The sequence below is a fragment of the Bombina bombina genome, chromosome 4 (assembly GCF_027579735.1).
Source record: "Bombina bombina isolate aBomBom1 chromosome 4, aBomBom1.pri, whole genome shotgun sequence".
Taxonomy (NCBI): Eukaryota; Metazoa; Chordata; class Amphibia; order Anura; family Bombinatoridae; genus Bombina; species Bombina bombina.
Window position 1 is genome coordinate 482,519,744 of NC_069502.1, and position 14,745 is coordinate 482,534,488.

General features: G+C 38.8%; 1 protein-coding gene across 1 annotated transcript in view; it reads right to left on the reverse strand.

Moving 5' to 3' along the window:
* Positions 1 to 737: 737 nt before the first annotated feature.
* The window catches only part of CILK1 (ciliogenesis associated kinase 1), a 249,510-nt gene continuing 235,502 nt past the window's right edge, over positions 738 to 14,745 (reverse strand). The window contains exon 14 of the mRNA XM_053710380.1: positions 738 to 5,735. Coding sequence (XP_053566355.1) covers positions 5,584 to 5,735 — 152 coding nt within the window. The 3' untranslated portion in view covers positions 738 to 5,583. The remainder of the gene's footprint in view (positions 5,736 to 14,745) is intronic.

Consider the following 14,745-nt stretch of genomic DNA (forward strand, 5'->3'; position numbering starts at 1 on the left):
AGTGCTAAAAGATTAATGCCCATGGATTGGTAAACAACTCAACCCCCTGATTATGCACAATTGGTAAGAAAAGTTGATTTTGTAATCTCCCTAAAAAAATATATATTTGCTTTGAAGGAAAATTTGACCACTTTTTTAATGTAGTTTTTCTTTGAGAGCAGAGATTGACCAACATATAGTTAAATTATGGTATTAATATTCTCAATCCTGTTTACTTTTGTGAGTATTGTAATTTGTTTAATAAATGTAATGTTTTATAACAAACTATATACTCATGAGTTTAATCAGGGATATTACCACCGCTTAGAGCAGTTTCTCAACCGCGGTCCTCAAGTACCCCCAACAGGGCAGGTTTTCATTATAGGTGAACCAGTGCACTGGTGAAGTAATCAGCTGATCAGTAACACCATGGTTACTAACCTGCTCTCACCCATCAGCTGATTATTTCACCTTTAGACTGCTTGAGCTATAATGAAAACCTGGCCTGTTGGGGGTACTTTAGGACTGCAGTTGAGAAACAGTAGGTTAGAGATTGTATGACTTATTGACATGTCAAATATTTCTATGGTCTCGGATTTCTGTGTACCTCATTTACACCAGTCTGATTTATCGGCTATGATTGGAATTTTGTAATCATCCTTGTTATCTTTCCTGTTTTTTTTTTGTAAAATCAATAACAATTTTTCCAATAGAAAGAAAAAAAATCACAAAAAAAATAAATAAAGAAAAAAACAGTGTTCTTCAAAGATAATCTTTATTGTACAGTATATGTTGTATAAAATGCAATGCTTTTAAAGACATACAGAAAAGCCATATTTACTTTTAAGCATGGTTACAAGTTACAAGCACCTTTGAGGCCAGAAGATTATCTGTAGCTACCATCAATCCTTACGGGCTGGTCAGGAATAGTAAATTAGAATATCTGTAGGTATCACTGGAGAAAGTGTCCTTAAACAAATTGATTGGTTTATTGATTACACCATGTTAAATAAATACATTTAAAAAAAGCAACAAAACAAAACAATATCTTGTGCTAAATCATCAAAGTTATAACAAGTGACTTCAAAGTGGTTATTCCAAAAGGAATAGGGAGTAAACAAAAGCATCAATATTAGGCTACTCAGATGAAACATGGGAACAATTAATCAATATACTGTATATATTAAAAGAAAATATCAATGCACTATATTTATAACTAAAAAGAAAACCGGGCTGTTAGCAGCTTTTCCTGGTTACGCTTTTGTTACTTATGCTGATTATCAGCCACACATGCATAGTGCTACAAAGTTACCAGAAGTGGCTAGTATAAGGTTTCCAGAAAGTCATACTACAAATGCGTATGGGCTGTGCAGGTCTTCTGACAACATTTGTGATTGTAGTTTGAGAGCACATACATTTTAGTTTTGTAACCAGATCTACACAGAAATAATGAAGAGTTCTTTGCTCCTTTGAAATACCTCATGCACAATCCATACTCACTGAACATATCAAAGGACATATCCAAAATATGGAATAAAAGATCAGGAAAAAGATGAAAACCCATTAAAAACAAACTGAACCTTCTGTCCTTCACAATATAGTTATTAAACCTAGTATTATGTATTTGATGTTCTTACTAAATAGAACACAACTTGACACATGCATAGATTTGGCACAACAGCCCGTGTAACTGGCAACAATCGCTGTTGAAGCAATGCTTCAGGGAATGCTTCTGTCAGAGGAAATGGCACTGCAAAATTACAGAATGAAAAGTAAATGGCGAGTATACTATCTACACAGATAAAATAAATTATTCTAGAAAAGCATATATAAAAATATATATTTTGCTACTACTACACAAAGATTACTTAGAAAGGCCAAACACTGCAGCATATTACATCAAAATTTTAATTGTCATAAGGTGACACAAATTGATTTCTGGGCCATATTAAACTAGAAAAGGTGAAATGTCTGCTGAGGTTTACTACACCAAACACATATCTCAAACACTTCATGTCAATAGAGGTCAGTGACAAAGGAAATACCTAAATATGGTCAACAGACCCCCCACAGTGCAAGGGAATTCACTTGTAACCAAAAGGAATTCTAACATACAGAGAATGCTTTAGAAAAGCTTTTCAAATGATTGTGGTCAACCCCATAGACATGCAAAAATGTGTAGGACAATTTATTCATAATTAAAAATGTTCATGATGAGCTTAATGAGACACTGAAGGGGTAGTATATCTGCTGCAATGGGCAGAGTACATTAAAAGTAGCTCCTATGGCAGACCACCAGATGCTTGAGGCTTGGCCAATACAGCCAATCGGTTGCTGCACCCTAGAAGTTATGGGGCTTTATGGAGTGATTAGAAGAGCTGCAGTTTAAAGAGATAGAAATATCAAAACTGAAATGTGTATTGGTGCATTTCAATTTTTAATAGAAGCATTTTCGCAATATACTTCCATTAGCTTTTAGTAAAAGTTATGAGGGTTTTTCTGTCATATGCAAATATCCTTTGAAAACCTGTGCACCAGTAATCACTCACCATGAATGCTCATATAGCTCTTGGTGCTATGTATTGCATCTGTGAGTCATACAAGCCACTGATAACTCTTTAAGAGGGTGTGGTGTTTAAATACTGGTGCATGTAGCCACCAATCGGCAAGCACTACCCAGGTGCTGAACCAAAAATGGGCTGGCGCCTAACCTTACATTCCTGCTTTTTCAAACAAAGATAGCAAGAGAATAAAGAAAAATTGCTAATAGGAGTAAATTATAAAGTTGATTAAAATGGCATGCTCTATCTGAATCATGAATGAAAAAAATTGGGGTAAGTATCCCTTTAACTGGAATGTAACAGAACTTTAAAAAAATTTTTTTTACTGGAAACATTAAATAACATTTTGAAAATAATGAAAAATATTAAATACATAAATGATCTAAAGTATTAACTACAGTAATCGGTATAACATATGCATACATGAAATGGGGGGACATATGAAATGGTACCACTAAAAAGGTGGACAGAATTGCATGTAAATATAACTATTTCTGGTCATCCTATAATTTCATAAATGAATTCTGATTAAAAATAGATCTGCAGGCTTTAGAAAAATAGTATTCTGTGACACAAAACTTGGCAATCTAATATATATACATCATATAAATTATAAAACAGGGACATAAAAAGTGTGTGCATACAACTCTGCTGGCTATTACCTTAATTTAAGTCATATACTTACAAACAACCAGCTTCGTCATTTACATATAGATTTACAGATTATACCAGAAATATATACAACAGCTTCATTTTACAATAAAAGCTCTATCTAAGGAGTCTGCAACAGAAGTTGTGTTCCACTGAGTAGGATTGCACATATCGGCACAACTACACCCTTAATCAGGTTATAGCTATGACGCTGATATTTATGCACATGTAAACATAAAACTAGGGAATTATGTCACAATGGTAAAGAAAGGAAATCTAAGTAAAGATAAACGATTAACAATAGAACCTCTTAGGTAATCTCATGCGCTGTGATGACTCCATGGGTATAACTTTATATACACGTGTATCTGCAGTAAGAATTCAAGAGTATTGGGGCTGCTTAATCATTAGCTAGCGCTTCTCTCAATGAATATTGAATAGGGAATACTCTAACTCATTGCTGGATATCTGCAGTACACTGGATTTAGGGAGACGGCTCGTCTGACGTTTTAAAAGGTCTCTGTAAAAAAAAAAACCCATCTGAGAAGGTTTGAGACAGCTACTCAAGCCTAACATTAAAGGGACATGAAAACCAAATTTTTTCTTTTGCTTCATTCTCTTGATAACCTTTCTTAAAATATCTAAATAGGCTCAGTAGTTGTTGAATGGCTCACCCACCTGCATTACTATTTCTTCAACAAATGACATCTAAAGAATGAAGCAAATTAGATAAAATAAGTAAATTGGAATGTTATTTAAAATTTTATTCTTTATCTGAATCATGAAAGAAAAATTTGGGGTTTCATGTCGCTTTAATTTTGTGCTTAGGAGGATTGTTTAACTCTGTCATCACCCATGCATATTCTGGGTTTAATAACAAACATTTTATAATTAGCTAAAAGGTTAAAAAACATAGGTAACGTTCAATGGAAAAAACGTCAATGAGTAAATCAGAAACATTTGTACATAGTCTCCTGCTATTTCTGATTCTGCTTTGAGCTACAATGTGTTGGGCTCTTGAGCCTTTACCTATGTGTTTAAATCTTTTCTGGGGCTTAAAAGCTAGGATCAGTAATGCAAAATAACTTGCTCTAATGAATTGGGGCATGACATTTTTGCATTAGAAATAGCATCATCATAATTTAATTTAACAAAACCACAGGAGGAACAAAAAGGCATGTGCACATTTTGGTTACACAAATTATTTCCATATAATAAAGCACTTAAGGACATATCACACAAATAAATTGCTTTGAAAAGTAAACAAAAATATACCTTAATTGAAGATAACAAGGAGAACTATAAACTGTAAAAAATGACAAAACTGGTAACAAATATTCTTCACATAGCATAAGTTGTACTGAATGAGTAAAATAACCTAACACTGACTCCATATCAATTGCATTCTGGTAGAAAAACATAAACCATACCAATAATGTTGTAAACATCATTTTTTAAAGTGTTGTTCCTATTCTGCCATCCTGTAATAATAAGCCTTATATTATTTAAAGGGACAGTAAAGTCAAAATTAAACTTTCATGATTTAGAAAGAACATGATTTCCAATTTACTTCTATGATCTAATTTGCTCTGTTCTCTTTTGTTGAAAAACATACGTAGGTAGGCTCAAGAGCAGCAATGCACTACTGGGAGCTAGCTGGTAATTGGTTGCTGCACATAAATGCCTCTTGTCATTTCTTCACCTGTGTTCAGCTAGCTCCCAGTAGTGCATTGCTTCCCCTTCAACAAAAGGATACCAAGAGGCTAAAGCAAATCTGAGAATAAAAAACAGCCACTTTAATATTAAAGTTTTAATCACATTGTCTCATACACAAAAACGTGGAGATGTTTCTAGTGGGGATAAAGTGCAAAGTTTTGCACAAGAGACACACAAGTAATCAAAAGTCCCTTTAGTGATGAAATGGTGATATTGGTCATATGACTATGCTAAGCATCTAATTTGCACCCTTCCCTGCATAACAGTGTATCACCTACACACCTAATCAATTCCCCCTATTGCTGTTACTTGTGAATGATTTATCAAGAGCTTAAACTCAGTACTTGAAGGTATATCCACACAAAAACATGCCACTCCTTCACATAGGAACTGCTGGATATACCCCAGTAATAACCAGTCAAAGCAGAGGTGCAAGGAGCTTCCAACACCGCCAGCAGAATGACACTGTGTAATTACAGGTTGATGGTGATCATATTTTACAGAAAATAACTGTAAAGAATAAAATGTATATTCCAAAAGGTACACAAAGTATTATCTGTATTTCCAGAATCCTCTATTTTTGTCGTAATAAAAAAATAAAAATTATCAAAAGAGAACTTTTACACAAACAGTAGGAAAAACTGTTAAGGTAGTTAAATAAAGTGCTTCTGCTTTTCTATCTGCGTCCCCCATATTTGGAAATCCAGTCTGTTCTACCGTGAATTGCATGGACAGGAGGGGGTATTCTGGGTGACAATCCAGAGGGGTTCTTATTAGGGGAGGTAAAAGGCTGTCCTAGGTACGATCCTGTCTTCAGAGATGCATAGTCTAGAGAGAAAAGTAAACACAAAATTTAATAATTATTTTTATTTTCAACTGTTCTCATCAGTTCTTATGACAATGTGATATCATAAATATGGTTGGGAAACAGAAAAAAAAACTGCAAAACTAAATATTTTTAAGAGTCAATATCCATCTACAATTGATAACATGCTAAGAAACGACAATTTCTTAGAGAGCCAAGTATACATATACAGGCGTCTTTTCATTAGAGAGCTAAGCATACATATACAGGCGTCTATTCATTAGAGAGCCAAGTATACATATTCAGGCATCTATTCATTAGAGAGCCAAGTATACATATACAGGTGTCTATTCATTAGAGAACTAAGTATACATATACAGGCATCTAGTCATTAGAGAGCTAAGTATACATATAGAGGCATCTCTTCATTAGAGAGCTAAGTATACATATACAGGTATCTAGTCATTAGAGAGCTAAGTGTACATATACAGTAGGGCTGCACGATTAATTGCATATGTGATTTAAAACCGCAATTAAAGTATGCGATTTAAAAAATAAATAAAAAAATTCTCTGTTCGTCATGAAAACAGAGGCGGAGAGGAAGGATGAGAGGCGGAGAGGAAGGATGAGAGGTGGAGAGGAAGGATGAGAGACGGACCAGTATGCGGCCGTGGGCGGACTTGAGAATGCCAGCGAAACCGCCATTATTGCAGATGTGTGGGAGCAACAGGCCTTCTTCATCTGGGAGTGGTGAGGCATTGGTCAAGCGGTGGTGTACTCTAACTATAACTGTTCTTAGTGTTCTGTAATACAGCTATAAAAATTAATGTAATATGACAGGCTGCAGGATGTCCGGATTGACCTTGTCATTGCCACATCCCTCATGTTTTCCTGGACAGTCACTTAGCTAAATGACTAACAGATGAAGCAGTGTGCATTGTACTAAGTACTATATTTACTGCACTTAGAAACACAAATCATGCTGCTGGACAGTCAGCACTTTTCAGGTTTCTCCATGCACACACTGCTTCATATGTTACGCATACCGCAGCTAGACTGATTGCCCAAGAAAACATGGACAATATGGTAAGAACTGGCCAGCTAATTTCATTTAAATTAGCTTTATATGTGTTGAGTTCACTTGTTTGTATTATGTACTCTAACCTTTAACTATAACTGTTATGTACTTCTACTACTACTACAGAATAGCTGTGTGATGTAATATGACAGGCTTAATGATGTCAGGATTGACCTTTTCAATGCCTCATCCCTCATGTTTGCCTGGACAGTCACTCATCTAAATGAATAACAGCAGCGTCAGCACTTTTCAGGTTTCTCCATGCTTACACTGCTTCATATGTTAATCATACCACAGTTAGAATGACTGCCCAAGAAAACACAACAATGTTGTGTCAGAAGACCTAAGAACTGGCTAGTGGCTACTATGTAACCACAGCACAGGCAGCTAATTTTATTTTAAATATTTTGTGGTTTGTATTTTTATGCTCCAAGAGTGTATTGGGCATTGAGAAACATGTACATTAAAAATCTGTAGTGTTAAATACATTTTTTATTGAAAAAACATAAAATTATGCTTACCAGATAATTTCCTTTCCTTCTGTATGAGGAGAGTCCACGGCTTGATTCCTTACTTTTGGGAATTCAGAACCTGGTCACCAGGAGGAGGTAAAGATATCCCAGTCATTCTGCCAAGGGAACAAGGAACAGTAGGATAAATAGCAGGGTATAAATGGTGCAGGAAGAAAAAAAAAAATTTTTTAGGTCCGTCCATCGGAGAAAAACGGGCGGGGGCCGTGGACTCTCCTCATACAGAAGGAAAGGAAATTATCTGGTAAGCATAATTTAGGTTTTCCTTCTTAATATGAGGAGAGTCCACGGCTTCATTCCTTACTTGTGGGAAACATATACCCAAGCTCTAAAGGACACTGAATGAGGGCACCACAGCCTGCAAAACATTTCTCCCAAAAGCTGCTTCAGCCGAAGCAAAAACATCAAATTTGTAACATTTTTAAAAAGGTATATAAGGAGGACCAGTTAGCTGCCATACAAATCTGATCCATAGAGGCCTCGTTCCTAAAGACCCAAGAGGAAGCCACAGCTCTAGATGAATGAACCTTAATCCTCTGAGGAGGCTTATGTCCCACTGTCTCATATGCTAAATTCCTTTGTAGCCTGAAGATGGAACTTCAAGGCCCGAACCACATCCAAATTATGAAGTAACCGTTCCTTCCAAGAAGAAAAATCAGGACACAAGGAAGGGACCACAATCTCCTGATTGATGTTGCGATCTGAAACGACCTTAGGAAGAAAACCTAACCCAGTACGAAGAACAGCCTTATCGGCATGGAATACTAGGTAAGGAGGCTCACATTGCAAGGCAGCAATCTCAGATACTCTGCGCACCGAATCAATAACCAGTAGAAAAAGAACCTTCCAAGACAGTAACGTAATGTCAATTACATACATAGGCTCAAACAGAGCCCTCTGCAACACTTTAAGAACAAGATTTAAACTCCAAGGAGGAGCAATAGATCTAAACACTGGCCTGATTCTAGTCAGAGCCTGAACAAAAGACTGAACATCTGGAAGCTCAGCGAGCCTCTTATGCAGAAAAACAGACAGGGCCGAAATCTGTCCTTTAAGAGAACTAGCAGATAGGCCCTTCTCCAAGCCATCCTGGAGAAAAGAGAGAATCCTGGAAACCCTGACCTTATGCCAGGGGAATCTACGTTCTTCACACCAGTATAAGTAGGTCCTCCACACCTTATGATAGATGCGATGAGTAACCGGCTTACGAGCTTGAATGAGAGTATCAATAACCCTCTCAGAGAAACCCCTCTTGGCGAGGACTAAGCGTCCAATCTCCACGCAGTCAGCCTCAGAGAATCTAGGTTTTGATGAGCAAAAGGACCCTGTTCCAGCAAATCCCTGCGACAAGGTAACCTCCATGGAGGAGATGAGGACATCCCCACCAGGTCTGTGAACCACATCTTTTGCGGCCACAATGGAGCAATTAGGATCACTGATACTTGCTCCTGTTTGATGCGGGCCACTACACGAGGAAGGAGTGGTAACGGCGGAAAAATATAGATCAGATGGAATCTCCAAGGCATTGCTAATGCATCTATTAGCTCCGCCTGAGGATCCCTGGACCGCGACCCATATCTGGGTAACTTGGAATTGAGCCGGGACGCCATGAGATCTATTTCCGGCGTCCCTCATCTGTTGCAAATCTCCGCAAACACCTGGGGTGGAGAGACCATTCCCCGGATGAAAGGATTGTCTGATGAGGAAATCTAATTCCCAGTTGTCCACACCCGGAATGTGGATCGCTGACAGTGAGCAGTTGTGGGCCTCCGCCCACTCCAGAATCCAAGATACTTCCCTCATTGCTAGGGAGCTCCTCTTTCCCCCCTGATGGTTGATGTAAGCCAACGAGGTTATGTTGTCTGATTGGAATCTGATAAACTGGGATGAACTCAGAAGAGGCCAAGCCTTCAGAGCATTGAAGATAGCTCGAAGTTCTAAAATGTTGATCGGGAGGAGAGATTCCTCTCAATTCCACAGACCCTGTGCCTTCCTGGCACCCAAACAGCTCCCCATCCTGAGAGATTTGCTTCCGTAGTCACAATCTCCCAGGATGGTCTCAAGAAGGATGTCCCTTGGGACAGGTGATCTGGACAGAGCAACCAGGAGAGCAATTCTCTCGACTGGTTGTCCAGAGAAATCTGTTGAGACAGATTCGAATGATCGCCGTTCCACTGTCTCAGCATCCACAGCTGAAGTGGTCTGAGATGGAATCTGGCAAAAGGAATGATGTCCATGCTGGACACCATGAGACCAATCACCTCCATACACCGAGCCAAAGAGGGCCTTAAGGAGGTCTGGAGGGCAAGACAAATGGAAGTTGGCATGTAACGTCTATGGTCTGTAAGAAATATCCTCATGGATATTGAGTATATTATAGTATCTAGGAACTCCACCCTGGTACTGGGAGTAAGAGAACTATTCTCTAATTTTATTTTCCGTCCATGAGATCGAAGAAGAAAGAGAAGATCTTTTGGATGGAACCTTCGTAAAAACTATTGGAGCAGTAGCTAGACCAAACGGAAGAGCAATAAACTGGAAGTGCTGGTCCAGGAATGCAAACCTTAGGAACTTGAAGTGTTCCTTGTGTACTGGAATGTGAAGGTACGCATCCTTCAGATCTATGATGGTCATTAACTGTCCGTCCTGAATAAAAGGGAGGATGGATCTTATTGTCTCCATCTTGAACGAGCGGACAGATAGGAATTTGTTTAAGCACTTTAGGTCCAGATTCGGGCGAAAAGCTCCATCCTTCTTCGGGACCACAAAAAGGTTTGGAGTAGTATGCCAGACCTCTTTATGCCAGAGGAACTGGTACAATGACTCCCAGGGGGGAAAAGTTCCCTCACAGACCCTAGAAAAGCCTCTCTCTTTTCTGGCCTTTAAGACAAGTTTGACAAGAGGAATCTGCCCCTGGGTGGATGAGACTTAAAACCTATCCTGTATCCCTGAGCGATGACCTCCAGGACCCACAGGTCTTGCACGCCCCCAAACTAAGCTTCCGAAAAGAGTGACAGTCTGCCCCCTACACGATCCAGAGCCGAATCGGGGGCCGCCCCTTCATGCCGACTTTGTCTCGGCGGGCTTCTTGTTCTGCTTGGACTTCTTCCAGAACTGAGCTGGCTTCCAAATTCCCTTGGATTGCTCGGGCTTTGCCGAGGGCTGCTGACGTTGGGATTTATCCGAATGAAAGGAACGTAAATTAGGACTTTGTGCCTTCGGTTTGTTCTTCTTATCCTCTGGTAAAAAGCCACCTTTGCCTCTAGTAACCGTGGAGATAATCAAGTCCAGGCCTGGACCAAAATAATTTTTCCCTTAAATGGAAGGGAAAGAAGTCTTGACTTTGAAGTCATGTCTGCAGACCAAGACTTCAGCCAGAGAGCTCTACGGGCTTGAACAGAAAAGCCTGAAGCCTTGGCGTTCAGACGAATAATCTGCATATTTGTATCACAAATAAAAGAATTAGTCACCCTTAAGGCCTTTATTCTTTCTTGGATCACGTCGAGGGGACCCTCCACCTCGATCAACTCAGATAAGGAGTCACACCAGTAGGTAGCCGCTCCAGCAACTGCAGCAACAGCCGCTGCTGGTTGACACAAATACCTTGTATGTTGAAAGATCTTTATTAACAGAGTTTCTATCTTCTTATCCATGGGATCTTTAAACGACGAACTACCCTCATGCAGGATAGTAGTGCGCTTAGCAAGAGTGGAGATAGCGCCATCCACCTTGGGGATGGAGCCCAACAACTCCAATTGTGTGTCCGGAACCGGGAATACTTTTTTAAAGGAAGAAGGGGAAAATGACATATCAAGTCTTTCCCATTCATTCTTAATAATGTTTGCTATCTTTATGGGAACCGGGAAAGTCTGTGGTACAACCCTGTCCTTGTAGACCTTATCTAACTTAGGAATACAAGGTTCCTCAGGCAATTTAGGCTCCGGAACCTCTAAAGTAGCCAAAACTTTCTTTTAGCAGAAAGCGTAAATGTTCAATCCTAAATCAAAAGTCTGGTTCCTCCGCAGCTGGAGGCTTAGAGGCAGCAGATTCCGACCCAGAAAGAGCATCCTCTGAAGTATCAGAGGCGTCTTTATCAGCTGATAATCTTGTATCCGATAAGTCCAATAAGCTAGTAGATTACCCCTGGGAAGGATAGCAATATTTGACCTTTTGCTTGCGCTTAGCAGGGCGAGGTAAAGCACTAAAGGCTGCAGACACTTCCGTTTGTAACTGTTCAGTGAAGTCTGGCGGTAAAAGGGCCCCTCCAGATGGAGGATCAGGAGTGCTACCGGAAGCTGCATGTGTAATAGAGATGAATGTAGAGTGCGCACCTCATAGGACAAAGAATCTTCAGAGGTGGACGGCTCAGTGGTACTAAAAATATTGACTATCCTTGACATGATTACCTTATCAAGGCATGTGGAACATAATTGAGCAGGCAGGTATACCGTGGCCTCCTCACAATATAGGTATTAGACTTAGGTAAAGAGGGAGTATCCTGCAACGTATCAGAGTCCTCCATAGCTTGCGCTTATAAAACGAACTATAGAAAACAATATAAAATGGCACCTTTATACCCCCAATGGCTGGGGCACTCACCACCTCCTATGACCCAGGCCAGACAGAGAAACCACTTTGTCTCTTTAAACACCACGGTCAGGAACCAGGAAATCAGTGTGGCCACACCCGTTCACGTGGTGCGCCATGCAGGACAGCCCCTGCTATAGGAAAAGGTGTGCCAAGCTTAACAGACTGTGCAGCTAATCCCAAAAACGAAAGTAAACCTGTACATTGCACATCTGCCTGATCCTCATCTCACACACGTCGTAGCATAAACATAATAAAACAATTTATGTGAATAATCCCGCCTGTTCAATAATCCCCTTCCAGAGATATTAACCCTTGATTCCATAGAGATAAAAGGAGCCGCACTTTGACCCTGTCTTCTTGCGTTATAAGTGTATAAAAAATGAAACAATCTTACCGGAATCTATGCCGTGGAACAGAAACACAGCCTCTCAAGTTTGACAGTCTTGAAGCATCGCTCCTAACATGGATTTGAGTGATGGAAGCAGGCAGTGAAACTCATCAACACTGATTGCTTAGGAGCTGTTAATATGAGTCTGGATGGGTTTGCAGAAAGACTCTCCCTACATTTCCAGACCCTTACTTTCTTCAATGCTCTCACTGAGAGGCTGACAAGACTACTTAAAACTCCAGTCCCATTCCGAAGGGTAGATACCCCCCATAAGGAACTACTCCGTATCTTCTGACACTTCTCTGCCAACCTCCTGTGACGAAAGGCAAAGAATGACTGGGATATGAGAGAAGTGGGGGAGGTATTTAAGCCTTCGGCTGGGGTGTCTTTGCCTCCTCCTGGTGGCCAGGTTCTGAATTCCCACAAGCAAGGAATGAAGTCGTGGACTGTCCTCATATTAAGAAGGAAATTAAGGTGTTATAGTCATTTATAAGAAAATTGCGATTTTCATTTTTGCCCATATCGCCCAGCCCTAATATACAGGCATCTATTCATTAGAGAGCTAAGTATACATATACAGGCATCTAAACATTAGAGAGCTAAGTATACATATACAGGCATCTATTCAGTACATAGCTAAGTATACATATACAGGCATCTGTTCATTACATAGCTAAGTATACATATGCAGGCATCTAGTCATTAGAGAGCTTAGTATACATATACAGGCATCTATTCATTAGAGACCTAAGTATACATATATAGGCATCTAATCAGAGAGTCAAGTATACATATACAGGCATCTATACATTAGAGAGCTAAGTATACATACATATACATGCATCTATTCACTAAAGAGCTAAGTATACATATACAGGCATCTATTAACTAGAGAGCTTAAGTATTCATATACAGGCATCTATTCATTAGAGAGCTCAGTATACATATACTGTACAGGCATCTATTCATTAGAGATCTAAGTATACATATACAGGTATATATTCATTAGAGAGCTAAGTATACATATACAGGCATCTATTCATTACAGAGCTAAGTATACATATACAGGCATCTATACATTAGAGCGCTAAGTATACATAGAGGCATATATTTATTAGAGAGCTCAGTATACACATATAGGCATTTATTAATTAGACTGTGAGCTAGGCATACATATACAGACGTCTGTCTATACATTAGGCATGGTAATCCTTCTAGTAGCCAATAGCCTCCTACTGCTAATGAATAGCATAAAATCAATTCATCAATTCACAAAAGTAATGCTTTAGTTAGTTATTTAATTGTGAAAAAAACAAAAAAAACACAAATGATCACGATCGATCCTCCAGCTCATGAAGTTATGTAAAAAGCACCTAGTGAGCTTTTTCAATATGCATTTCTTACAATCAAAGCGGTTGTATAAATCTGGACTCTAGTATGTGAAATCTGCAGACAGAGTTATGACTTCACAGGGTATTTCTTCACTTATGTCGGTGTACTGCTGCAAGACAATCCTACTGCTTTTTTTTATTTTTTATTATTTTTTATTAAAGGGACACTGTACCCAAAAATTTTCTTTTGTGATTCAGATAGAGCATGCAATTTTAAGCAACTTTCTAATTTACTTATATTATCAATTTTTCTTCGTTCTCTTGATATCTTTATTTGAAAAAGAAGGCATCTAAGATGAGGAGCCAGCAAATTTGTGGTTCAGAACCATGGACAGCAATTGCTTACTGGTGCTGCCCAATCAGCAAGGACAACCCAGGTTGTTCACCAAAAATAGGCCGGCATCTAAACTTAAATTCTTGCTTTTCAAATAAACATACCAAGAGAATGAAGAAAATTTGATAATAGGAGTACATTAGAAAGTTGCTTCAAATTGCATGCTCTATCTGAATCACAAAAGAAAACATTTGGGTACAATGTCCCTTTAAGGACATACATATGAAGCAAACAGGTTACATACAGGGAGTGCAGAATTATTAGGCAAGTTGTATTTTTGAGGATTAATTTTATTATTGAACAACAACCATGTTCTCAATGAACCCAAAAAACTCATTAATATCAAAGCTGAATATTTTTGGAAGTAGTTTTTAGTTTGTTTTTAGTTTTAGCTATTTTAGGGGGATATATGTGTGTGCAGGTGACTATTACTGTGCATAATTATTAGGCAACTTAACAAAAAACAAATATATACCCATTTCAATTATTTATTTTTACCAGTGAAACCAATATAACATCTCAACATTCACAAATATACATTTCTGACATTCAAAAACAAAACAAAAACAAATCAGTGACCAATATAGCCACCTTTCTTTGCAAGGACACTCAAAAGCCTGCCATCCATGGATTCTGTCAGTGTTTTGATCTGTTCACCATCAACATTGCGTGCAGCAGCAACCACAGCCTCCCAGACACTGTTCAGAGAGGTGTACTGTTTT